Source organism: Didymella exigua, assembly GCF_010094145.1.
Source record: "Didymella exigua CBS 183.55 unplaced genomic scaffold M421scaffold_35, whole genome shotgun sequence".
Lineage (NCBI taxonomy): Eukaryota > Fungi > Ascomycota > Dothideomycetes > Pleosporales > Didymellaceae > Didymella > Didymella exigua.
In genome coordinates this window covers 159857-183232 of record NW_022984809.1, presented here as the reverse complement: position 1 = coordinate 183232, position 23376 = coordinate 159857, and the positions used below count along the sequence as shown (strand labels likewise).

At 52.2% G+C, this 23376-nt stretch overlaps 9 protein-coding genes across 9 annotated transcripts; 6 read left to right on the top strand and 3 right to left on the bottom strand.

The window, feature by feature from the left end:
* Positions 1-26: 26 nt before the first annotated feature.
* Positions 27-1830, bottom strand: M421DRAFT_424448 (enolase C-terminal domain-like protein). Its single transcript, XM_033593757.1, has 2 exons — positions 1297-1830; positions 27-1249 (listed from the first exon to the last, which is right to left on the bottom strand). The coding sequence occupies exons 1-2, from the start codon at positions 1581-1583 to the stop codon at positions 232-234; spliced, it is 1305 nt and encodes a 434-aa protein (XP_033445069.1). The 5' UTR covers positions 1584-1830; the 3' UTR covers positions 27-231.
* Positions 1831-2084: 254 nt separating this feature from the next.
* Positions 2085-4849, top strand: M421DRAFT_71538 (uncharacterized protein; the record flags this gene model as incomplete). The annotated part of the gene is made up of 5 exons (XM_033596797.1): positions 2085-2334; positions 2392-2423; positions 2478-2532; positions 2732-4082; positions 4135-4849. 5 exons carry the CDS (start codon positions 2085-2087, stop codon positions 4847-4849), a joined length of 2403 nt encoding a protein of 800 aa, XP_033445068.1.
* A 783-nt stretch (positions 4850-5632) lies between these two features.
* Positions 5633-7021, top strand: M421DRAFT_71510 (FAD dependent oxidoreductase; the record flags this gene model as incomplete). The annotated part of the gene is made up of 4 exons (XM_033596796.1): positions 5633-6144; positions 6224-6457; positions 6541-6764; positions 6852-7021. The coding sequence occupies 4 exons, from the start codon at positions 5633-5635 to the stop codon at positions 7019-7021; spliced, it is 1140 nt and encodes a 379-aa protein (XP_033445067.1).
* A 2884-nt stretch (positions 7022-9905) lies between these two features.
* Positions 9906-11606, top strand: M421DRAFT_95151 (sugar transporter STL1; the record flags this gene model as incomplete). The annotated part of the gene is made up of 2 exons (XM_033598279.1): positions 9906-11186; positions 11229-11606. 2 exons carry the CDS (start codon positions 9906-9908, stop codon positions 11604-11606), a joined length of 1659 nt encoding a protein of 552 aa, XP_033445066.1.
* Positions 11607-12144: 538 nt separating this feature from the next.
* Positions 12145-13303, top strand: M421DRAFT_71658 (uncharacterized protein; the record flags this gene model as incomplete). The annotated part of the gene is made up of 2 exons (XM_033596810.1): positions 12145-12213; positions 12263-13303. The coding sequence occupies 2 exons, from the start codon at positions 12145-12147 to the stop codon at positions 13301-13303; spliced, it is 1110 nt and encodes a 369-aa protein (XP_033445065.1).
* A 365-nt stretch (positions 13304-13668) lies between these two features.
* On the bottom strand, positions 13669-14376 carry M421DRAFT_95149 (uncharacterized protein; the record flags this gene model as incomplete). Its single annotated transcript, XM_033598278.1, has 1 exon — positions 13669-14376. The coding sequence occupies one exon, from the start codon at positions 14374-14376 to the stop codon at positions 13669-13671; it is 708 nt and encodes a 235-aa protein (XP_033445064.1).
* A 484-nt stretch (positions 14377-14860) lies between these two features.
* M421DRAFT_424445 (uncharacterized protein) lies at positions 14861-19888 on the bottom strand. Its single transcript, XM_033593756.1, has 3 exons — positions 19471-19888; positions 18562-19413; positions 14861-18441 (listed from the first exon to the last, which is right to left on the bottom strand). Exons 1-3 carry the CDS (start codon positions 19681-19683, stop codon positions 15325-15327), a joined length of 4182 nt encoding a protein of 1393 aa, XP_033445063.1. The 5' UTR covers positions 19684-19888; the 3' UTR covers positions 14861-15324.
* A 792-nt stretch (positions 19889-20680) lies between these two features.
* M421DRAFT_71558 (uncharacterized protein) lies at positions 20681-20950 on the top strand (the record flags this gene model as incomplete). Its single annotated transcript, XM_033596798.1, has 1 exon — positions 20681-20950. A coding segment is annotated over one exon (270 nt), but the record flags the coding sequence as incomplete, so codon positions are not given.
* Positions 20951-21318: 368 nt separating this feature from the next.
* M421DRAFT_424444 (uncharacterized protein) lies at positions 21319-22399 on the top strand. Its single transcript, XM_033593755.1, has 2 exons — positions 21319-21763; positions 21851-22399. Exons 1-2 carry the CDS (start codon positions 21587-21589, stop codon positions 22109-22111), a joined length of 438 nt encoding a protein of 145 aa, XP_033445061.1. The 5' UTR covers positions 21319-21586; the 3' UTR covers positions 22112-22399.
* The last annotated feature ends 977 nt before the right edge of the window (positions 22400-23376 follow it).

The following is a 23376-nucleotide window of genomic DNA, read 5'->3' as shown; positions in this document are numbered from 1 at the left end:
ACCCCGGAAGGCGAATCTTTACGAATGTTTTTGATTAATCATGAACTACGTAGCAGTGTCCCGACATGAATTCGTATTCTCGTAATTGCTGACCCGGAGCTGCAATTGTATAACTCCTCCATGCACAACGCCAATACCATCTAGGTGTGCAGCAATATAACGTGCCCATAGAACCGTCGCTGTGCCACCGAGGCAATGCGCCCAAAACGCCGCTGACAAGGAAGATGCACTCTAGTGACCGTTGACAGTGCCATTGGCTTGAGCCTCCTGCTCTTCAGCAGACTTCAGAGCCTTCATCGGCGCAGGGTTGAGGATTCGCGCAGCATCGATGAGGCCCGCGTTGGGGTTCAGCTCAAGACCGAAACCGGGCAGGTCGAGGTCCTTGACATCGAGGTAGCCTTTGGTGGGAATGGGCTCGTTGGTGAAGAGGTTGCCAAAGACGGGTAGGACAGACTTGCCGTCAGGGCTATTTGCCAGATACTCCTGGAAAGGAGAGTTGGCCTGTGAGACAACGAAGTGGTACGAGTACGGCCCCGAAGCGTGAGGAACGACGGGGATGTCGTAGGCAGATGCCATGGCGGCGATCTTGATGAGCTCTGTCATACCTCCCACCCACATGACGTCAGGCTGAAGAATGTCGAGGTTGCGGCCCTCGATGAGCTTACGGAAGCCGTATCTCGAGTACTCGTGCTCTCCAGTGGTGAACTTCTGGCTGGGGTGTGCGCGCTTGATCTGCTCGAAGCCATCGCTGTCATCAGGGCTGAGGCACTCCTCCCACCAGTTGAGGTTCAGGTGTGCAGTGGCCTTGACGACCTCGATTGTGTAGGCAACAGTAAGGGACATGTAGCAGTCGACCATGAGAGGAAAGTCGGGGCCAACAGCCTCGCGGTGCTTGGTGAGGAACTCAACGTTCTTCTTCAGGCCCTCGACACCCTCGCCAGGACCGTATGGGAGCGGTACCTTAGCGCCGAAGAAACCCATATCCTTGGCCGCAGCCGGCTCAGGACCAGTGCAGTAGAAGCTGAGCCTGCCGTTCTCCTGGGTTGACCCACCAAGCATCTTGTAAACGGGCTCCCCGCGAATCTTACCGAGAAGATCCCAGATAGCGAGATCGATGACGGAAATGACGGCGACAGGAAGACCCTTGCGACCGTAGAACATACTTCCACGGTACATCTGCTCGAAGAGGTAGTTGGTATCTCGGGGGTCGGCGCCAAGTAGGAAGCGCTCGAAGTGTTCTGCAACCAACCTTCAAATGTCAGCTGATTTTCGTGTATTGAGGCATCCCAAGCTTACCAGCATGCTGGCGGGCCACCGAAACCAGTCGCGAAGCCCTTTGTGCCATCTGTAGCCTCAAGCTCTACGCAGAATGACCCAAGCACATTGATACCCCAGCTCGTCCTCGACTTCCTGTACTTCTCATACTGCGACATAGGAGTTGAGATCTTGCTGTCGATCAACCAATGGCCGCCGTGCACATTGTGGTAGTCACCACCAGACCCGGGGCCCTGAGTGAGGAAGGTGCGCACATGCTTGATCGTGGGGAACGACTTCACAGAGCTGCCTTGGGCAGAGGAAGACATTGTGAATGGAGGATTGACAGCGTATTCGGGACGAAACAAAAGTGAGGGGTCTGTAAAGCCTAGGAGGCCGGCGGCGTGGGACCGTTAAATACATAGTTCAATCAGGTGGAATGCTCGTCCACGCGGAAAATAATGGGCCCTCGGCCACATCTGTCGCGACTTCGCTACGAGCCGCTGCGACGAGCATACCGAACTCTGGCGCGGTGCGTCCACTTTGCGACCGGACACAGTACGGACTTGGGCGGACGGTAATTAGTGGGAGGTCTCTCGGCATCTGGTCTCACGAAGTTTGGAACAACGACTAAGTGGGTTTCGCGGATCATCTGAGCACGATATCGGACCTTATCTCCAATCAGCAGCCGTAGAAAGGAGGCTAAACCATGAAAACACAATCTGGGGTAGAGCGAAAACCCATAACCCCGCCCGCTAAATCACGCCCACCTCGGCAGAAAGGAAACCGAGTTCACGCTCAGCGAGCGCGCTCCCAACGCCTCGCCCACCATGGATGCGACGGCTGCGAGCGGCGCAAATACTGCGCATTGCCAGGAAGCCAGTCCTAATGGCGCGTCAAAATTGTCTCACCACTCACCCGCCGACGACGAGCACGAAGTATGGAGCGCTGGAGAGGATGAGAGCGGCGAGGACGGAGGTAGGAGCCAGAGCGGCTCGAAGCGCAAACGTGAGAAATTAAGCGTGAGCTGCGAGACGTGCAAGCAGCGCAAAGTCAAGTGCGATCGCGGCCACCCAGCGTGTGAGTTGATCGTAGAAATATCTTGATCTCGATCGTGTGCTGATCCGTACCTTGCAGGTGGTTGGTGTCTGAAGAACCACTCGACATGTGTAAGTGAATGTAGGTCGCACGACATTCGCGACACTCGACTGACAGCTTTACAGATCTACTTACCGCGCAAGAAGCCCGGCTTGAGGGCTGGTTATGGACGTGAGCTTGGTAAGTCCCATCGCCCGTTGCTCGCAGAGGAAGTCGGCTACACACAGAAATGATAGCAGTCCCCACAGCTTGTATCTGCTTGCAGATGCGCAGAAAAGCTCTGACTGCCCCTCGTACTTTCCAGGGCACCAATCTTACAGCTGGCTTTTTCTGCTACCTGGAAGGCATTCTTTCAAATCATCTAGCTGACTTGACGCAGAGGCGCGCCTAGATAAACTGGAGCATCTTATCGTTCAACAGCAGTCGCAGATTAACCATCTGTCGCAACAGCAGACAGCAGCGTCCGGGCCATCCCCGCAAGAGGTGGCCACTTTTCGGAGCCCACCAGTCATCCAAACGCCCCATATCCCCCGTCCCGAAACTGCCTTGTTCATCCAAAAGCCGCAGTCAACCTTCCCCTCCCAAAACGCGATGCAGAATGGGTTTGGCAATACATTGGACACCAGATCAGCCTCAATCTCAGGCAATGGCTACGGTGGTCAGCCAGAGGATATGCAGTCAGGACTGGGAGGCCTGCAGCGTGATGGGTATACGCCTTTTGGCGGCACCGACCAGTTTGCGCCATCCATGTCGAGAGCGCTGGGCCAAGCGGATGCGGATTTCCCACCGTACGACCTCTTATACGGGTTGGTGGACCTATTCTTCAAGCACATATACCCATGGTGTCCAATCTTGCACCGTCAGTCAACGCTGAACTCACTGTTTGGTGATTCAAGTCTGGACGAGGCTGATCGCATCATTTTACACTCGGTTGTGGCCACTACTGTCAAATTCTCGTCTGATCAGCGATTGACTCCGGACAAGCGAGCGCGATATCACAAGAACTCAAAAGAGAAGGTTTTGCTGTACGGCATCGAGAACAGTTCTGTCAAGTCTCTGCAAGCCCTTGTCATCCTTGCGCTGGACGTGGTTGGCTGCTCCAATGGTCCTCCCGGCTGGAACCTGCTTGCGCTGATAACACGTTCTGTGGTACAGTTGGGACTGTCCATGGAAACGTATTCGCCGATGGTCGCACCCCAATATGCGTCTATTTACACACTGCGCGCCAACGTACTACCCATTCCCAAAGACTGGATTGAGGAAGAAAGTCGCCGCAGGCTGTTCTGGATGATCTATGTCCTCGATCGCTATGCAACCGTGGCAACAGCTTTCGAGTTTGCTTTGGATGAGAACGAGATCGACAGGCGATTACCATGTCGAGACGATCTTTACGCTCGCAATGTACCGATCGAGACCAGATGGTTCCACACAAAAATCAGGACAGATTATAGTATGAATCGCCCCGAAAACCTTGGGTCGTTCTCATATTATGTTGAAATTCTGGGGATTCTGACGAGAATACACAAGTTCCTGAAGAAGCCTGTCGACATTACGTCTTTATCTGACGTCGAGAAGTGGCAGAGTGAGTTTCGGGAGCTTGACAATGCCATTGAGCAATGGAAGTACAACCTTCCTGCCGAGTATGGTAACTCAGCAAGAGTTTTCTCGAAGCCAGGAGGCAACCAGGCCCTCAATAGTGGTCTGGTGATGTTACATGCTGCCTTCCACACGTGAGTCCATGTAGCCCGTCGCTGTGTTTCAATCTCAGCTAATAATCCACAGAACTGTTATCCGACTCCACTCGTCAGCAGCGTATCCAACTCATCGCTCGCCCATCTTCACACCATCTTTCAGTGCCAGTCAGCGTTGTCTAAGCGCCGTGGAAAACATCACAGCTCTTTGCGCATCGGTGCGTGATAACGGCCTGCTCGCCAAACTTGGCCCACCATTTGCCTTCTCCTGCTGGGTAGCCGCGCGTGTGCTCTTGGTCCATGGCTCGACAATTGACCACCGCGTCGATACGTCCATCAACATCTTGGTGAGCACCTTGCAAGACCTGGGTCAGTACTGGGAGGTAGCCGTACGCTACGGGAATCTCCTATCACGAGTGCTGTCCGAATATCAGGAGTCGCAGCAAAGCGCCGGCATGGGCGGCGAGCGGGTTACGCCATCAACAGTCAAGATTCTGGCTGATATGCGACGGTGCGCATTCGATCTTGACTTCCTTATCGCACGTCAGCCCAAATTTGACGGCGCTGCCGGGTTACCTTCAGTCACACCGGCTCGCACTCCAGCACCGAACGAGTTGGAGTACCTTGACGTCTTCGATTTCTTTAACATGCCTCGCCTCCCTGTTTCCATAGACACAATGACAACGTATCCCACGACCGCAGATGGGAACATGCCACTGTCCGAAGGCGGCTACGGCAATGAGTCGAACATCACAAACTATATGGTCGATGCTAGCTCGGACTGGTTCATCAAGGGTTCTGCTTAGCAACAGTTTATTGATCTTAACGATTTCTATGACTGTCTAATCGGATACTGAAAAGCGTCTATCTGACATAATCTGCCGCGAACGTCTTGCAATTTTGTTTATGCTTCGGCAGCTTTGGATCTGTTGTACATGCGTACTGTTCTTCCAGATACCCCTTACTATTACCGCGACAGAATCAATTCCCAGGTTGATACCTTTCCATGAATAAACCATCTTTACGCATCTTCGGAACTTATAATTCATGTCACTTGCAAAAAATATATTGGTCTTCCACAATGCGTGTCACCCAGTCGACTCTAGTATACACTACGCCCAGTGAGGGGAACGGTCCGGATGCCGGTCTTGTGAGGTGACTCATTCCAATCCCAACATCACAGCAACCTCGAACACCGATATTCCACCACCGACTCCGATTGGACAGTGGGTAAGTTGGTTTTCAATATTTCACAGGCTCTTGTCATTATAACTGGGACATACACAGTCCGGCATCAAAGAAGGACCCGGTCGAGGCTGAGTACAGCATATCTCGTAAGCATTGCCTGCAATTGTGGCTTTCCCGTCATCCGTCGCACTTGGCAGTATTTCGACTTCAAGATAAGACAAGCCGAAATTGTCGACTCATCGAACGAAGTAGAGGATTCTGGAGCCGATATATATTAGTCTCGGTTCTCAACACCATATCATTGAACCAGATTCACTCGGCGTCTCGCCACCGACTCACACTACTACAGCCCTGGACCAACGACCAAGTCCAGTCAAGGCAATACCAAATACAACACCAAAATGTCCACTCAAGATCCCCAGCACATCGCCATCCTCGGCGCCGGCATCATCGGCCTAACCTCCGCCCTCGCCCTCGTCCACGCTCACCCCTCAGCTACCATAACCATAACCGCCAAGCACTTCCCCGGCGACCGCAGCATAGAATACACCTCTCCCTGGGCAGGCGCAAACTGGTCCTCAATGGCGAACGATAACGGGCCCCTCGAGAACTACGACAGAATCACCTTCCAGCGATTTGGCGAGCTTATGGACGGGCGCAGCGTGCACGGGTGCCAGGTTGTGAAGATTGGGGAGGGGAACGAAGCAGGTCTCGGCAGGCAAGAGATGTGGGCGGTGCTGGATGCGCCAATCGAGCAGACAAATTTGCTTACGCCGCAGACGGGGAAGATCTGGTATGATGAGTTGGTGGGGGGATTGCGGTATTTGGATGAGAAGGACCTGCCGGAGGGAGCGGTATTTGGGCTGGAGTTCCCGAGCACGTTTAGGATTAACACGCAGGTTTATTTGCAGTGGTTAGTCCCTTTCCCCTCGCCCTCCTGTCTCCCTCATTAGTTCGTTGTAAAGAACGAGAGTGAGGCGCTAACCAAAAAGGCTACAATCCCAAGCCCTAAGCAAAGGTGTCAAACTAGAGCGCCGAATAGTCTCTTCCATCAGCGACCTTCTCTCCTCCCACCCTGCGACAGGCCTCGTACTCAACGCCTCGGGTCTCGGCGCGCTCAACCTCGATGACGTCCGCGACACGAGTATGTATCCGACGCGCGGGCAGACCGTACTGGTTGCCGACCCTAAGACGCCAATGAAAAGAATGTACGAATTTGATCGCACGTAAGCCGTGCTTCCCCTACCTCACTCCCACTTACCGCTTGCAGGATGCTGCGCATCGAAGGCCTGGGAACTGACAACACCAGGTATTACCGCAGCCCCAAGCGTATCGATCCCACGACTACCTACGTATTCCCGCGCACTCTTGGCGGTGGTGTGATACTTGGTGGTAGCCGCCAGGATAACGATTGGAGCGCTGAGTGGGACTCCGAGCTAGAAGCGCAGATTCTTGAACGCGCGTGTGCGCTTGCGCCTGAGTTGGGAACACCGAAAGACCTCCAAATTATTGCGAGAAACATTGGATTGCGACGTGAGTGTTCCTTATGCGTGAGATCCTTGGATGTGGGCGAGTGGACGGTAGCAGATGAACCCGAGGGGTTAAGCTAACCGATTACAGCAAGTCGAAAGGGTGGCCCAAGGATTGAGATTGAGAAGGAGCAGAAGTGGAATGTACCGGTTGTGCATGCCTATGGACATTCGGGCGCTGGGTATCAGGCGAGCTGGGGAACGGCAGAGAGGGTGCTGGAGTTGGTGCAGAAGGTGCTGAGTCCGAGTGCGAAATTGTGATTACACATGGTATAGTAGAATTGGATGGTTCGCAAAGTCAGAGTAGATGTGTAGACGCACTGGTCGTGTGGAAGCAGTACCTACGGGTTTGATTAGGATTGACTGCTGTCTGACGCCCGACCCAATAGCATGTGGAACTGTCTGTTGCGTCGATCACAACAGCCAGGGGTCTGGCATCTTGATCTGTGAGCTAAGTTTCGCTTTTCTGGAGTTGCGTTGAACATTTCTATTAGGCCATACATCGTCGATCGGCATTCCTAAAAGTGGGGAGAGCCTCTGCTTGGAGTACATTCGCCTTCCCCGACTTCCAGCTTTCAGGCGACCTTCCGATAAGTTGGGGTCACCGTGGAGGCGACGCTTTTCAGCGCTTGATCGGATCACCTGCGCATGCTTACCACTGTGCGCCGTGCGGCAGTGGTACTGTCGCACTATCGGTTCGTGGTTTTGTGATGGGGTTGTGGAAAACTGGAACTTCTCCACATCTCATGAAAGGTGAGTAAACGAAACCGAGGTCTGGGGAAAGCGCTTTCCGAGTACAACAAGAGGATGTGTTTTTTATGCCTGTGTGAATTGCTTTTCTTGTGATCGTGAGGTTTGGACTGAATTAGTGTGAAGTCAACGACGATTTCGTAGTCCGTGGAGAGATTGAAACATGTAGAGACCTGTCAAGTGGGCAAGCTTGCGCGTGTCTCAAATCCAATCTCCACGAGCTGGCAAGTTCCCTGCAACATGTCAGAGTCAGACAAAGATGCAGCGCTGCGGCAAGGGAAGTCAGTTCATGAAGGTCGACAAGCGACGAAGCGTCCGCCACGAAGAGGCCAAGGAGTGATACCTATATGGGTGGTTTCTGACATCTCTCGTCCGCTCTTGGCTGCCTATTGCTGAAAGTTCCACCGCACGCAAGCAGGAATGATCGAAGTCGCCAAGTAACAGCTGTTCGGTGTTGAGATACGACCGCATCAGGCACGTCACCTGCGTTCGCGACCTTGCTAGCAATTGGGCATGGTTTCCTATTACCGCAGCGCTATTGGACGGAGAAATCTGCACCGAGGCGGCTCAGTGAGCCTCGTCCTGTGCCACCAAGGATTCCGCGGGCGGCACCTCTGGACAACACACCACGACAATGACCGACTGGTCCTGCCGAACGATTTACTTCAGTCAGTGCATACATGAGGCTCAACACAGCCTCGCTTAGGCTCAAACGTCGTTCCCAAGACATTTGGCATATACGGTGAGAGGTGCGTTTCTTACGATGTGGGTCGAATTACCGGATGCAGCGCACGCTAGTAGTCCGCACAACGAGAGGCTCAGAAGTCAGGTCAGGTAATTCAGCTGGGGCCCAAGACGCAGATTCGTGATATACTCGCAGAAAACGCCGTCATAGCCGGTGGAGTGAGGACGGTGCTGCAGGACGTGGTGAGGACCTCCACACTGCACAGTGGGGCTCGTGCCTGCAGGAACGTGGTGTTTGGCACTTCAAACTTGGGACACTTCTCTAGGTGTTTATCTGAGGGATGCTGAAACCGCGCACACGGTTCTCGCTGGTCAAAGATCGAGGTTGTCGCTGAGAGTGGTGAAGATAGTCAGCGCTTCCGGGCGCAACGATGCGTGTGTTGAAGCGGCAGGTGCGCCGGGTTGACAAAGAGGGAAGTACCGGGCCTACCAGCGCATACGCTACTTAGTAAGCGCTCCAGCAGGAACCCACAAAACCCCACGCACATCTGCCCACCGCATTGTTCAGGCTGCAAAGGTATCATGATCAGCGAAATTCACGCCAGCTGTGATTGACGGACAGATCTCTCCAACCCGCGCACACCTATGCCGCAATTACCGCGCGGTCCGCATCCGTGACGCTGCCGTCACCAAGCCAAAAAACCTCACTCAACACCAAGTTTTTCTATCGTGTCCTCCAAACAATTGCGCATATTGAGGGTCTTCACTGCGATGACGTCGCTGTTACCCGTCTCCCCCCATCACATCATTCCTCGTGTTGGCGCGGTAGCGTTGCCATTTTCTGAGAAAGCCTTTCCCGGCCGCCAGTCAAAGGCTTGAGGCTCCACCAAAGACGTTTAAGCCGGACAAGATCGGCGCCAAGACGAAGAGGCTGCAGAGCCGCACACCGCACGGGCGTTTCGACCCTGCATGGACATGAGTTTAGTCGCCGGTTTGTGACGTCAACATGGGAATGTTGAGACGAGCAACGCTGCCTCCTGCGAAAACTTCGGGCGCTATCGAGTGATTATGGTACGTTGCCCGACCAAGCCCAAACAGAGTCTTCGTACCTGCAGCTATGATGTATGTTTGTGTTCTCGAAGAACGGAAGCGCTGAATGACAGCACTTCGAAAAGAAGATCCAAAGAGAATCCTATTATCCGCCGGCGTTGAGGGCGACTCAGCAAGGTTCCCAATAATCCTCCGCAATACCCAGCTCGAGGGAGGGACTCGATACCGAGCGATGGGGCTATGACGCAAAGCGGAGGAGCCTCGGTCTAAGACGAAAGCTGCTGGTTGCCGAGCTCTTGTTCCACCCAAGCGTACTCCGCTCCTCTCCAGGAATGGCTCCAAGGGATCTTGGTCCACTCAGGACCCTGTCTGGTTCGCCTTATACCCACTGTTTGTTTGACGCCTCAGCCGTCAGCGACATCACTGAGCGATGCAACCACAGCCAAGTCCGAGATAATGTAAATCTCGTTATCTAGTGTGCTTCTTGTGTCGGAGCGATGTTGGTAATTGTGGAACCGGGTGGACCTATGGTCGTTACCTTCACACCAGCGGCTGCCGAGCTTTGGTTCGTAGCATTTGAGACGATCAGTTAAAGAGGGACCCTCTCCCCGCCCTTCAACCCCCAGCATCTCTCTCCAGACTTCGTTGATCAGTCCTCACCATGGCACCTCACAGAGAAAACGAGTCGGGCATTCCCACTTACTGGGGGAAGTCCGGCAGGATGTTGCAAGTCCTGATCACCATCGTTGCTACCACCGATTTCCTCCTGTTCGGATATGACCAAGGTGTTATGTCTGGTATCGTCTCCGCCCCCGCATTCGTCGAAGCTTTTCCCCAGGTCGATGGTGACCCCACCTATGAGGGTTTTGTTGTTGCCATTTACGCCGTTGGTTGTTTCCTCGGTGCCTGCTTCATCTTCGCTTTTGGAGACAGACTTGGTCGCCGCAACTCTATCTTCCTTGGTGCTGTGGTCATGATCGTTGGTGTCATTATCCAGATTACCGCAGTTCCACCCAACGGCGGCGCTACTGCGCAGTTTATCATTGGACGATGCATCACTGGCATCGGAAACGGAATCAACACTTCAACCATTCCTACCTACCAGGCTGAGTGCTGCCGTGCGAAGAACCGTGGAAAGGTCATCTGCATTGAGGGCGGTAACGTCGCCATCGGCACGTTGATTGCTTACTGGATCGACTACGGCTGTCTTTACGGCCCCGACGACTTCACCTGGCGCTTCCCCATTGCTTTCCAATGTGTCTTCGCTGTCATCGTCATCGTGATGATGACCCAGCTGCCCGAGTCTCCTCGCTGGCTACTTACCCACCACCGCGAGGAAGAGGCTGCAACTGTTATGGCTGCCCTGAACGGTCTTCCTCGCGAGGATCCCGAGGTACAGGTCCAGATGGGCATCATCAAGGAGGCCATCCGCCTGTCTGGTGGTGGTGGCAAGACCAAGTTCTCTGCTGTCCTCACCAACGGAAAGTCTCAGCATCTCCGTCGTATGCTTTTGGGTGCTTCTTCTCAGATGATGCAGCAGCTTTCTGGTTGCAACGCCGTCATCTACTACTTCCCCATTCTGTTCCAGAGTGCTCTCGGCACAACCCACAACCTGGCCCTCCTGCTCGGTGGTATCAACATGATCGTCTACTCCATCTTCGCCACCACCTCTTGGTTCCTTGTTGAGCGTGTTGGTCGCCGTAAGCTTTTCTTGATCGGTACCGTCGGACAGTGCTTGTCTATGATTCTTACTTTCGGCTGCTTGCTCCCCGGTACTTCCTCTGCCGCCAAGGGTGCCGCTGTTGGTCTCTTCACCTACATTGCCTTCTTTGGTGCAACATGGCTACCTCTGCCCTGGTTGTACCCCGCTGAGATCAACCCCATCAAGACTCGCGCGAAGGCCAATGCCACCTCCACTATCTCCAATTGGCTCTGGAATTTCGTAAGTTTACCCCATCATTGATCAATGTGCTTTTGCTAACAGATGCAGTTCATTGTCATGATCACTCCTGTCCTGATCTCCAGCATCAGCGCCTATACCTACCTGTTCTTCGCCATCCTCAACGCCCTCTTCTTCCCCGTCATCTACTTCCTGTACCCTGAGACCTCTGGTCGCTCTCTTGAGGAGATTGATCTTATCTTCGCCAAGGGCTATCTCGAGAACAAGAGCTACGTCCTGGCTGCGAAGGAGCTTCCCGTCATGGACGAGTCCGAGATCTCTCGCTACAACCGCGAGTACGGCATGGAGGACACCTCCGACGAGGAGACTGGTTCCGGCGGTGACTACAACGAGAAGAAGAGCAGCGAGAAAAACGGCGCAGGCCAGGAGGATATACTCCCTCGTGGCGCCCCGACTGCTTAGAGTTTGAGCGCTGGTCGTTGCGATTGCGAGTGAGCGCACTGAGTGTGCGTCAGCACCGGCTTGCCGATGTATGGTTGGTTCATGTGGAGGAAATATACCCGACGCTTCAGTCAAAATTTGTGTTCCTCTCCAGTAATGAGCTTGGAGTAGGACGATATGGGATCCTTTTTTGTTTGTCTTCTTCGATATCTTAGAACAGTCGATAGACCGCCCTATACCCATAGTCAACACGCACTACTTCCATTGAATTTTTCCTCATAAGTTGCCGTTCGCATCTCCCGCTTCGATTCAAACTGAAGTTGCCTTGATCGTGACATCGTTGTATAAGTAAGACATCCACATTTCGCTCCTCGCAGCGTTGGCTGGACGACTATGAGTAAGTGAGTCGAAATGCGTGTCGTGAAAGGTGCACGGCAGTGATGACTAAGCGGGTCCTCGGTGGTATCTCGAGCTTGATGCCACTTGTCGCGCGCAATTGTTGACACCCTCACGCATCCCCACCAACTACCAAATGATAGTCAATAAGTAACACGACAATATGGCTAGAGCAAGCGTGTCTTGGGACGCTTTGGGGCCCTTCCTTGCGTGGCAGTTTTTAATACCTCTGGTAACACCCGCCACCCTCCTCACTCGTATGACTGACTAAAAACTGCAAGGCTGCCGGCTGGGCACAAAGCATCCTATACAGCATCTTTATTCGCGCAGGCGATCCCAAACCACAGCCTGGCTCAGTCCGCTTTGTCAAGCACCGCCGCCAGATACTCATCGCGGTATACCTCGCATACTTCGCATTTACGATATATGAAGTCGACTTCAACCTCCAGCGCTCGAGCAACGCTTACAACGACCTTGGCGTACCGATTAATGTCGACGAGAGTGACCTGAATTCACGGTTTAGGAAGCTCACTATACGGTTTCATCCTGACAAGATCGCGCCTGGTATCGATAGGGAGGCGGCAAACGACTACTACATCCACCTGAAGCACGCACGCGATATAATTCTCGACCCCGCCAAACGCTTCGCATATGATCGCTTTGGACCGGATATCCTCAATCAGTGCAAGTCATGTATCACTATCAAGGATTACGTTGATAACACACTGCTGAGTGCCCTGACGAACTACGGCATTTTGCTCGTCTTCCTCATCGGCGCAAACGCGTTGGGCTTCCTCAAGGATGGCTCGTACTGGCGATATCTCGGACTTTTGGCGGTCGCGACCTTCGAGCTACGCACCGCCATGCGACCAGACCATCCCTCGATCCTGACCAAGTACTTGAATCCATTCGTAACAGCCCTCAATTTGCGGCCTGCATACCTACCTTTCCAGATCATCGCCATCGCAAAGAAGGCTTCTATATCTGCCGCGCAGTTCCTAGCTCTCTTAATGCCACTCTATCGCCCCGATCCCGATCGCCCCACACAGCCTACGAACGACACCGAGAACACACAGCACCAGCAGATCGATCGCCTCAATGCGTTCGTAGCTGAGTGCAACAAAGACGCCTCGCGTCTACTGGAGCTCGAGTCGACACCATTCAGGGATGATGAAAGAGCGAAGGGCGAGCTCAGGGAAGCTTTGAAGAAATACATGGTGCAGAACGTTGTGCACCAGGAGAAGGATGTGAGGAATGCCATTGGCCAAAGTATGGCCAAGAGGAGACCCGGCGTGCCTCACGGTGCTCAGGGCACTAAATAGATCAGCAAGTATCACAATCAGATGGGAATCAAGAACTGTCATCGATCCTTCACTTCTTTCTAGCCTCACCCTCGACCGTACGTCATCGTGTAATATTCGTAGAAGCCGCCCAAGTTCAGCCTCCAGTCATTTTAAGACATGTGCAAATCGATTGATTGTAAAGTACTTTTGAAAAGCCAACAAACAGCCAGACTACCAACTTCCTTAGGCTTTTTTTTGACAATCACATCAAGACACAAAGAAGATCTCCCAACGAGCAAACATCGCTCGCCCATAAAGGACGCTGCGCTCGAGGGAACATAAATGAGTGTCATTACGGCAGCGGCCCACCAGGCACGTGGAACTCACTCCAGGTCAATCACATATCATCTCCCCTGTAGAATCTCATAAGAGGTTGACGCGTCGGGCCGAGCTTGGAAGATGATACCACGGTGCTCTCGACATCGTCGGGTGTGGAAGCCTGCACCAGTTTTGCAAGGGGCAGGGGGGTCGGAGACCTTGCGAGATGGCGGAGTCATGGCTGACCATGCAAACTCGACTGACCATGCAGCAGACGAGGAAGATCTGGATGTGAATGGAGTTACCACCTTGGTCAAGGAAGAAGAGGGTACCGACCGCCGAGTATCGTGGCTGCAGGGTCTACCCTCTCCAATTACACCCACTGCATTAGAGACAGCAGCAGCAATAGACACGGGAAAGATGGCCATGGCCCCCGACAGTCCCTGTCCGTACAAGAGTTCCATCTCTTCGACACTCAGCTCCTCGTCAAACCACTGCTTGTCCTCTGTCCAACCCTGCTCTCTGAGAAACAGGGCTTCTTGCCTAGACAACCCATCAAAGACACCACCGACCAACTTTTCAGACATGCGGTAGTAGCTGCGGAGGGACGCGATGAGCTCTTTACTTTTGCTGTCTATGAGGTTGGTGGTGCCGAAGGTGGTGTTCTGGGTGTACTCCTGAAGACGCTCGACTTCGTGGGGGTTACGGGTGCCGGGAATGTCAATTGAGTGCAGAATGCCGTTCGCAAAGAATTGCACTTTGGTTGTCGGCATATTTTCGAGGGTTGAGACCATCTTGTTGCGGGTGTGAGCGATCTGGAGTGCCGCTCCGAAGGCGTTTGTTGGGTTTGCAGGCACCTTGACTTGATATGGTCTGGAGTGGATGTAGAAATGCGGGCATACAGAGATGTTTCTTCATATAAATTCTGATTGGCAATAATCCAATTTTTTCGAAGATAACTTGTTGTTTACTGGATGTCGCGACTTTGGTTCAGGGCCCTTAATATGTGACCACAGCGTTCACCCATGGTATGAAAACCCTTAGAAACACCTGCAAATCCCAATGAGGCTATACTAGGTAAAAAAAGTTGAGCTGTCTATCCTGTCAATGTGGTCGCAGTCCTTGCTCAGTGGTTGGGAGCCCGTGCAAAGGTGACATAGGTAGAGTCCGCATGCACTTAATCATCAAAGTACGAGCTGGCGTCTAGTATACCACACTTTCATGAGACTTGTTGTGTAAATAGAGTCAATCAATTGAAGATAATGTTATGGATTGACCCCGCAGTGCAAAAGGTCTAATTTGGTTCCCAGACTCAAAATTCAGATTACTGAAGGTCTCCTGGGTCCTGTCTTCAATGAAAGACGGCTTCAGTTTAAGCTCATTATTACAATGAATATCAAGTACAATATGGCTTGCCGTAGTGGTTAATCTGATAGGCAAGAGATCTGTTGCAGCCAAAAAGGAGGCAAAATGTACATACATTAGTACCTCAAAGTAGGCCTGCTAAGTAGACCTCTTCTGCCCGTGACAAGATCGCCAGAGCATTGGCACCACGAAGGTATCTAAGCTAGGATGTGAGTGACCAAGGCGGAATAAGAACACAAGGGGGCCATTAGGTGCATAGTGACGTAAAGCGCAGAACTGTCGTTGCAAATTTGAATCAACTATGTCAAAAACAGAATAGGGAATGACGATCTAGGGGGTACGCGAAGTCCAGCTCTTGCGATCGAATGCATCTACGCCTACACTTTCGGACCATCCTCTTCAGCAAAACTGTCAGCGTGCACTATATCTTCCACTCCGGAAGCACACGGATGCGAATGCTTACAACACGCAAGCTGGTGCGCCAGTGTGTTCGCAAGACTGTCGCCCAGCGGATGCCCAGTCAGTCCAGCGGTCTTACCATGCTCCTTGCGTGGGCGATGACCTGAGTCCCAGAACGGGGTAGCGTTGGTATCAACATAGTTGCCCGAGTTCTGGCCCAAATGTTGAGCGCGGGGGTAGTCAGTGGCCTCTGAGCACCGCTTGGCTTTGCTCAGTGGAGGATGTACTTCAGACTTGCCGCTGTGGGACATGCGACTCGTGTTCTTGACAATAATCGACTTGGAGCCAGCCGTGCCGCGCTGAGGACGATCGTGGCAGGATTTGCTGTGTACTTTCTCCCAGACAAGTGACGAAAGACCGCGTGGGAAGGTATCCGAGGCCTTCAGGGATGCACACTCCCAATACAACTGCCCCTCGCAAAGATGTAAGAGGCGACGGCTGAGGAGGCGTTCTTGTAGAGCCCAGGCGCGAGTATCCCAACCAAAGGCAGGCGTGGTGAAATCACTAACTGGTAGCGAAGAGATTACCGATGATGCATCCATGCTACTGTTGGAATTTTGCAGTTGTGTTTTTGCATTTGCGTTTGGCAAAACAATGTCGGTATTTTCGGAGCAATGCTTGGTGATTTGGTCAAGTACGATTGTCAGTGCAGCATTGCGGAATACCGATGCCATGTCGGCACACTCGCTACGCTTGTCGACTTCCGAGTCCTGGAGGACACATAGTGAGTCGATCCAGACATACCGGAAGCCAAGATTCTGTGCAGCTTGTATTCCAGACTCTAGTGGCTTGGGCAGTGTCTGTCGCTGTAGACCTAGTTTTACGTCTCGCAGTTGAGCAGTGGTCAGAGTGACGTCGGTCTTGTTCCAGACGTAGCTGAGTGTAGCATATTGTATGTCCTCGGAGCATTGAGTGATCGAAGCACTATCAACAACGCAAATGACGCTGTCGTCAATGCCCCTGGGCTGAGTGTCGACGAGGCGTGTCGGTAGGGTGCCATTGGCTGGTGCGTATTGGCGACAGGCATTGTGGGAGCATGAGCACTCCTCGATCCAGTGCTTAGCGTTCTTGAAGACGTCAGGGGTGCGATCAACGACTACGCTGGCCTTCTGGTCATGGTGGTCGGAGCAGTCGGGATCGCCCTTGCTGATGAGTACTTCTACAGCTTCAAGCTCTTGGTCTGGTGCAGGGAATGCGACCTTATCATTCGGCCACTCAAGACAGCATGGCGCTGGAGTGAAGCTCAGGGAGAGAAGCGCTGCGCTCGGTCGCTCGGTCGGATCTGCATTGAGCATATTCTTGAGCGTACCCACCACCTTTCGCTCAGTGGGGGACACAGCATCCTCGAGGAAGTCTGATAGCCAGTCCTGTAGGCTTGGTACATCTTGCCAGTAGTGCTTGCCTGTGCGTCCGCTATACTCGCGACGGAAGTTCACCCACACAGAGTTGGACTGGCCGAACGGCACAGATGCCATCTCGGCAAAAACACATCCAAGAGACCAGATATCGGCAGATTGCTTGCGAGCAAAGCCATTGAAAACCTCTGGAGCGACGTATCGACGAGTGAGTGGCTTGTGCTGGCCATCGGGTAGATCCTCGTCGGCTGAGCTGATGCCGAAATCGCACAGTACTACGCGCGGGAATTTTTGGTCTCCGTGAGCAACAAGGATGTTTTGCGGCTTGATATCCATATGCTTGACAACCGGCCGCTGTTCGTGGAGGTACCGGACTGACGACACAAGACATCCGAACATCTTACTGACGACGTTGACGAGGTTGGCTGGTTGTTGTAGGGTTGCTTGCTCAAGCCAGAGTGCAAGGGTCGTCTCGGCAACCGGCGATACAAGGATAGACATCTTGTCGCCCTTAGAGTATGCGCCAAGGAAGCGAATTATGTGAGGGTGGCGAAGCTTCTGCAATATGCTTACTTCCTTCTTGAGCTCTTCCATGGCAGTCTGATCGCGATTCTTGAGCGTCTTCCGACCCAGTCGTAAGTTCGTCGCTCGATGTAGTACTTCATCGACAGTACCAAAGCCTCCAGCACCAAGTAGTCGGACACTCAGGAATGACTGCGGTGTAAACTGTTGTAGCGTGTCGAGTACGGCGGCGGACGGGACGAATGCCTTGGTTGGCGTCGCTTGTGCGGTTGGTACATCGGGGTTCAACTGGTCCGTAGTAAACTGAGCTGTATCTGGTACAGCTGTAGTCGGAATGCGTGAATCTTCAGTATAGTGACTCGCGAATGTTCTGGTTGCACTGTGCTTGGTGAATCCACCCGTCGGATTAGTTTGCGAGTCCAGTACGGTCGGAAGTCGAGTCGCAGCGTCCGATACGAGGCCAACACCATTCTTGCTTAGACAAACTCCGCGAGCCACGAGAGGCTGCGAGGGGAGTTGAGCCCCCCCAACTAACCGGCCGGAGAGAGTATCTCCGGTCAAAGAAGTCTGGTCATCTCGCGTTGGTGTTGCATCCTCTTCACATAAGATACCCTCCTCGCTTGGGGAAGGGTCGGGAGAGAAACTGCGCGTCTCGGTGTGTGGGCTCGATCGTTGTTGCCCCTGCTCGCCCTGGGTTCGCTTCGTGACATTGATAGTGTTCGATTTCGACAAGAGCTGGAACTGGAAGAAGCTGCCAGACAGCAGGCTCGGACCGTTGCCGCCGCTGCCACTACCACCGCCTGCGTAGTCGCCTCCGCCATAACAGTGAGGCCCGAAGTCACCAGGATCGCTCTGCGGTGGTAAGTGTGAAGGCGCACTGTCATAGCCGTTGCCACTGGGCCTGTCGTTGTCGTCGTTGTCATCGTCGTCGCCATCGTTGTTGTCGGAGTTATTATCATCGTCGTTGCTCTCGTCATTCCAGTCTAGCATGCACTTGCCCTGCTTGAAATGATCGGCAATGTGATCAATTCGGTCCTGCCTCGAGTCGAACTTGTGCTTACAGAAACCGCAGTTCCTTGGGAAATCGGTCTCAGAGCACACGATACTCGCCCGCTCGTACTCATCGCTGTTCACACCAGGATGGATATTCCTGAAATGCTATCGGAAAGTCAGCGAATGCCTTCTTCAAGATCATCTGGACTACCCGAATCTGATTCGCAGAGATCTTGTAGCCTGAAAAGAAGTTGTGATAAGAACAATGAATCAAGCGTCGCTTACCTGAACGAAATGGTACTTCCTGAAGCAAGGCCGTACATTCTCAACTTCTTCAGATGTGCATAGGCTGCACACCCACGATTTACATGGATACCCCTCCTCTTCGCTCCTCTTCCAGTCGCACTTACGCCCATAGCGTTTGCCGCACTTTCGTGTGCACTGGTAAATTTTGTTCGGGTCCCTGGCCAGCATGTCCCGATCCCCAGTTGGTGTACAGCGCTTCTTCCGACCACGGAGATTCGACACTGGTTGCCCAACTACTGTTGTGTCGTTCGAGGATCGTCTTTCTGGAGTTGCAATGTTCTCCTGTGTAAGCTGCGACGTCAGAAGCTGAGGTACCTGAGCTCCTCCGGACTGATGTGTTGCCAGGTCTGTTGTGTAGGAGTCCGACCAGCACAAAGCTGGCAGCATATCTGTTTGCGACTTGTAAGCGGAGTCAGCGCCGCCCATACCCTGCTTGAGCAATCGTCCGAACCACTGCCGGATGGCATCGGCCGACTCTCCTGTGAGCTGGCTGAGCGAGTCAATGTGGCGATCGCTTGGCAGTACAGCATAATTGTTGAACCATATTGTGCAGACGTCGGCAGCTTCATCTGAGAGGCCCTGAATGACGTCCATGTGTGGAGATTGTGATGAGCAAGATAGTGAGTAGTCGCCGGTCGTCTCGTGGCGCTTAGACTGTGTGAAGTCCTCCGCATCAGGCTGGCGGGGCCTCTTACCCAACGAAGTGCTGATATCTATTATTGGGTACATCTCGAGTGATTGTGTAGGGGTTGCTGGGAAGGAGTTCATGATGAGTGATTCCGGTGTCAGATGGCTTTTCCAGATCGCGTTGCTCATAGTGTTATCCATGGCCTAGATAACGTCAGTACATCCGTCTTACCGTCATCTGTGCTCTCGCCTGGCACCTACAAGGGTCTGGGGCATAAAGCTCATATCCTGAGAGGGGGTCGAGAAGATAGTCGGATCAATGAAAGATGCCGCCGTGTCGATGCGCTCGTCACCAAAGAAGCCAAAGGTGTTATCCTCAGTAGGCTTCGCGAGCTGCTGCTGCTGCGGCATCGTCGCGAACACGTTGTTGAAGTCCATATCCGCTGTGTCAAAAGCGAATCCAGTGCCCTCCATTGCTCGAGGTTGTTCGTGTATGGGAAAGGGCGTTGTGGTAGTGTTGGTTAGCTGCTGATTCACGGAGGTTCGTCTTGTCCTCCGGAAAAGAGTGTGTCTGTAGGTATGATGTGATGTGAGTCTTCAGGGCCTGAACGGTCAGGCACTTCGCTAGACTATTAAAGTCAAGGGCGCTGCAATCCGGTGAGCACGTTTATGACTCTGCACATAATCGCCCTTCTGTGCTGATTCGAAGGGCGGCTTGATGGCGAGGGTTCAGCGGCTCAGGCGTCCCGTCCTGTTATTAGCGAGGATTCGCACCTCGGCCTTTGAAAAATAACACATTGCCAAGAGTAACGTCGAGTTCTACAAATCTTCAAAACCCTGCAATTTTGGAAGTTCAGTGCGATTACTACAGAGCGTCAGACGAGATTGTAAATCTGTTGTTTTCATCACCCCTGACGTCTTTCAACGGCATGCGCACGATCTCGCGCATCCCTCCAGCTCGAAGTGTTGCCAAAAAATTCGCCGAACCCAGCTGTAAGCGCTAAAGCCATGTATTGCCGCCCTTTTTTCTCCGCAAAGGCGGCCGCGGTCTTGCATGGCAGGCTGAGCGAATGCAGCAGCCACTCAAAAGTGGGCTCGTAGTGGCTGTATCTGTTCTGCAACACCAGCAAGCGAAACGGCTGCACGCAGATCGTGCCTGCCACCTCAACTCAGGTACATTGGTGCAGCGCTTACTACCAGTACAGTCCGTGCGCAGTCAACGAGCCAGTTCAGTCAACGAGCCACCCCAAACCCCGCTGCCACATGAACCCACCCAACTTCAACGCGTCATAACTCCACAACCATGGACCCAATTCAAGAAGCAATTAAATATATTAAATCGCGTGAGGCTAGAGATAAATTCTTGTACTGCCAAGTTGCAAAAGCATTTAGAGTTGATTGAACGACGCTGTTGCGAAGGCACAAGGGTGCACAGGGCTCTAAGGACACACAGGCGGCCAAAGACTAACAAAACCTTAACCTACAACAAGAGGATAAGTTAATTAGATACATAGAAAGGTGTACAAGGGATAGTGTACCACCTACACAAAGTATTTTGAAAAATTTTGGCAGCGCAGTTGCGCAGCAAGAGGTCTCCAAAAGCTGGATTACCTGGTTTCAACACCGCCATCCTGACAAGCTCATCACTAAATATAACACTAGTATGGATTGTAGGCGTCACCTGGCTGACAACAAGCATAAATACAAGTTGTACTTTAACTTGCTACACTCTAAGATGTAAGAACATGGCATTGACAAGCGCAACACGTACAATATGGATAAGAAAGGCTTCTACGTCAGCATTGCCCACCACACTAAAAGGATCTTCTCTAAGGCAGTTTATGAGTCAAAAGAGCATACAGCAGTAATAAGAGATAGCAACAGAGAATAGGTAACGCTGCTGGCTTGCGTATGCGCTTCTGGAGATGCATTACCGCCTGCTCTCATCTACTAGGGCACCTCTAGGGTTTAATCAAGCTAGGTTAACAATCTTTTAGCTAAACAACACTAAATTTTTGTATCCTACTTAGCTTTAGGATAGTTAAATAACGCCTTAGGACTTGCCTGGCTTCAACAGGTATTTGAACGCTATACTGCAGCCAAAGCTTGCCAGCAATGGCGCCTTCTGATACTTGACGGCCACGCCAGCCACCTCACGCCAGATTTTTTGGAGTATTGTGAAGCCAAACGCATCATGGTTATAGTGTATCCTCCCTATTTAACCCACAGCTTGCAGCTGTTAGATGTTGTGCTCTTTGCGCCGCTTTCAAAGCACTACACTGAGGAGCTTACCCAACGCCTCCAGCGAACCTAAGGCCTCTTGAGGATCACTAAACGCGACTTCTATAGCAACTTTTGGCCAGCTTGGAGCTCTACAATGACTCACGATCTTATATTGAAGAGTTTCCAAGCTACAGGCGTATGGCTGATGGACGCAGACCCAGTACTTCAACGCTTCAACAATGGCCCACAACAACAAGATGACGAGCTAGGAATTGGGGAGCAAGGCGACGGCGATACCTGGCCTCAATTGCGCAAAATTTTTGATGCTGCAGTGGCTGACAAGGCCAAATTTGAAGCCAAACGGCTGTCCCAAGGCCTGCACTCGCTGCAGGTCAACAACAAGCTTCTACGACTCTAGAACGCGGAGCTACGCGCTGAAATTAACCTCATTAAGAAGCGCCTGACCAAGTCTACAACACTAACTACACAAGAAGGCGACAATTGGCACGGCGGTGCTGTATTCTACAGTCCTAGGAAGCTTGCCAGCGCGCGCGCGCGCAAGGCCGCAGAACTGGACGAAGCCGCGGAGCTACAACTCAAAAAAACTCGCGATAGAGAGGCAAGAGCAGCAGAAGCAGCTCACAAAAAGCAGAATCAAGAAGCTGCGAAGGTGGCTTAACAACAAGCCAGAATTAAGCGTGATCGCGAGCAGAAACAGCGCGCTGAGGAACGCGCTGCAGAACAGGCGCTTAAAAAGCAACAACAACAAGCTGCAACCACTTAAAAAAGCCACAATACAGCAAACAAGCGTAAGCAAAAAGCCTCACACAAAGCAGCAGAAAATCTAGCAAAGCGTTGTTGTGGTGTGGCTGCATTAAGTTAGGTTAACGCTGGTCCACCTGAGGCGTCTCCCCCACCTAAATTTGGCAGAAACAGCTGCCAACTCAAGACGCCAGCGAGATTAAAGCAGTGCAAATGATCTAGAAGCTTCTTTATAGCAATACCTCAAAAAATCTCACGAAAATAGCTATTGTGTGTGGCTCAATAACCTCATCTTTTTGATTGTCCCATATTGGTGGGGTGGCTTGTTGACTGAACTGGCTCGTTGACTGCGCACGGACTGTACCGTGTTTCACCGCCCCGTGCACGCCCCGGGCCTGTGCTCGAAAATCATTCTACTCAACACCACTCAAATGAAGCTGTAGAGCCACACACAAAAGCAATTATCACGAATGTTTTGGTGGAGTATTCTACACACCTATCAACGTACCTCACGGGCGAGTGGCCGGCCCGGGCGAGTGACAAGATTTTGCTAAGACCACACTAAATTTTATACAACCTGCAATGTCTTAACGCAATAAGGCTCAAAGCGTCTTAAAGGAATTAGATATACAGCTTGCTATCTAGGCTCTTAAACAAGACGCGACTCTTACTATTCCACGTGCTGCAATAATCTACAAGGTGTTAGAAAGAACACTAAGACAACAACGTGCTAGAACACTCTTATAACACAATTTTAAGGTCAACTTAATAAAGCTAATAAGTACTAGAGAGGAGGTGACTGTGCATCATGTTCTGAAGCTGGACAAGTGAGGATACCCACCTTGGCTTACTAATGTAGAGAATATTGTAACGAATATGCACGAACACGACACGTGGCATAGCGCTCATAGCAGCTAGAGGCAAAGCTAGCTGGCTAGCACTATTATTGTCTATAACGTGGTTTATCACCAAGCCGCCAGGTATCACCAAACCACCACCCCTTACCAACTTTTTTAGAGTTACTAACGTAGATTATCACCGAGCCGGCCATATCACCAAACCGGCCATTTTCTCTTGGCACGACTAACACAAGTTACTGCAACTACAACTACTTGCTATTAAACAGTGACCTAGCATACTGCGTGCTTGCATCAGATTTAGAAGATGTTTCTGCACCCTCCT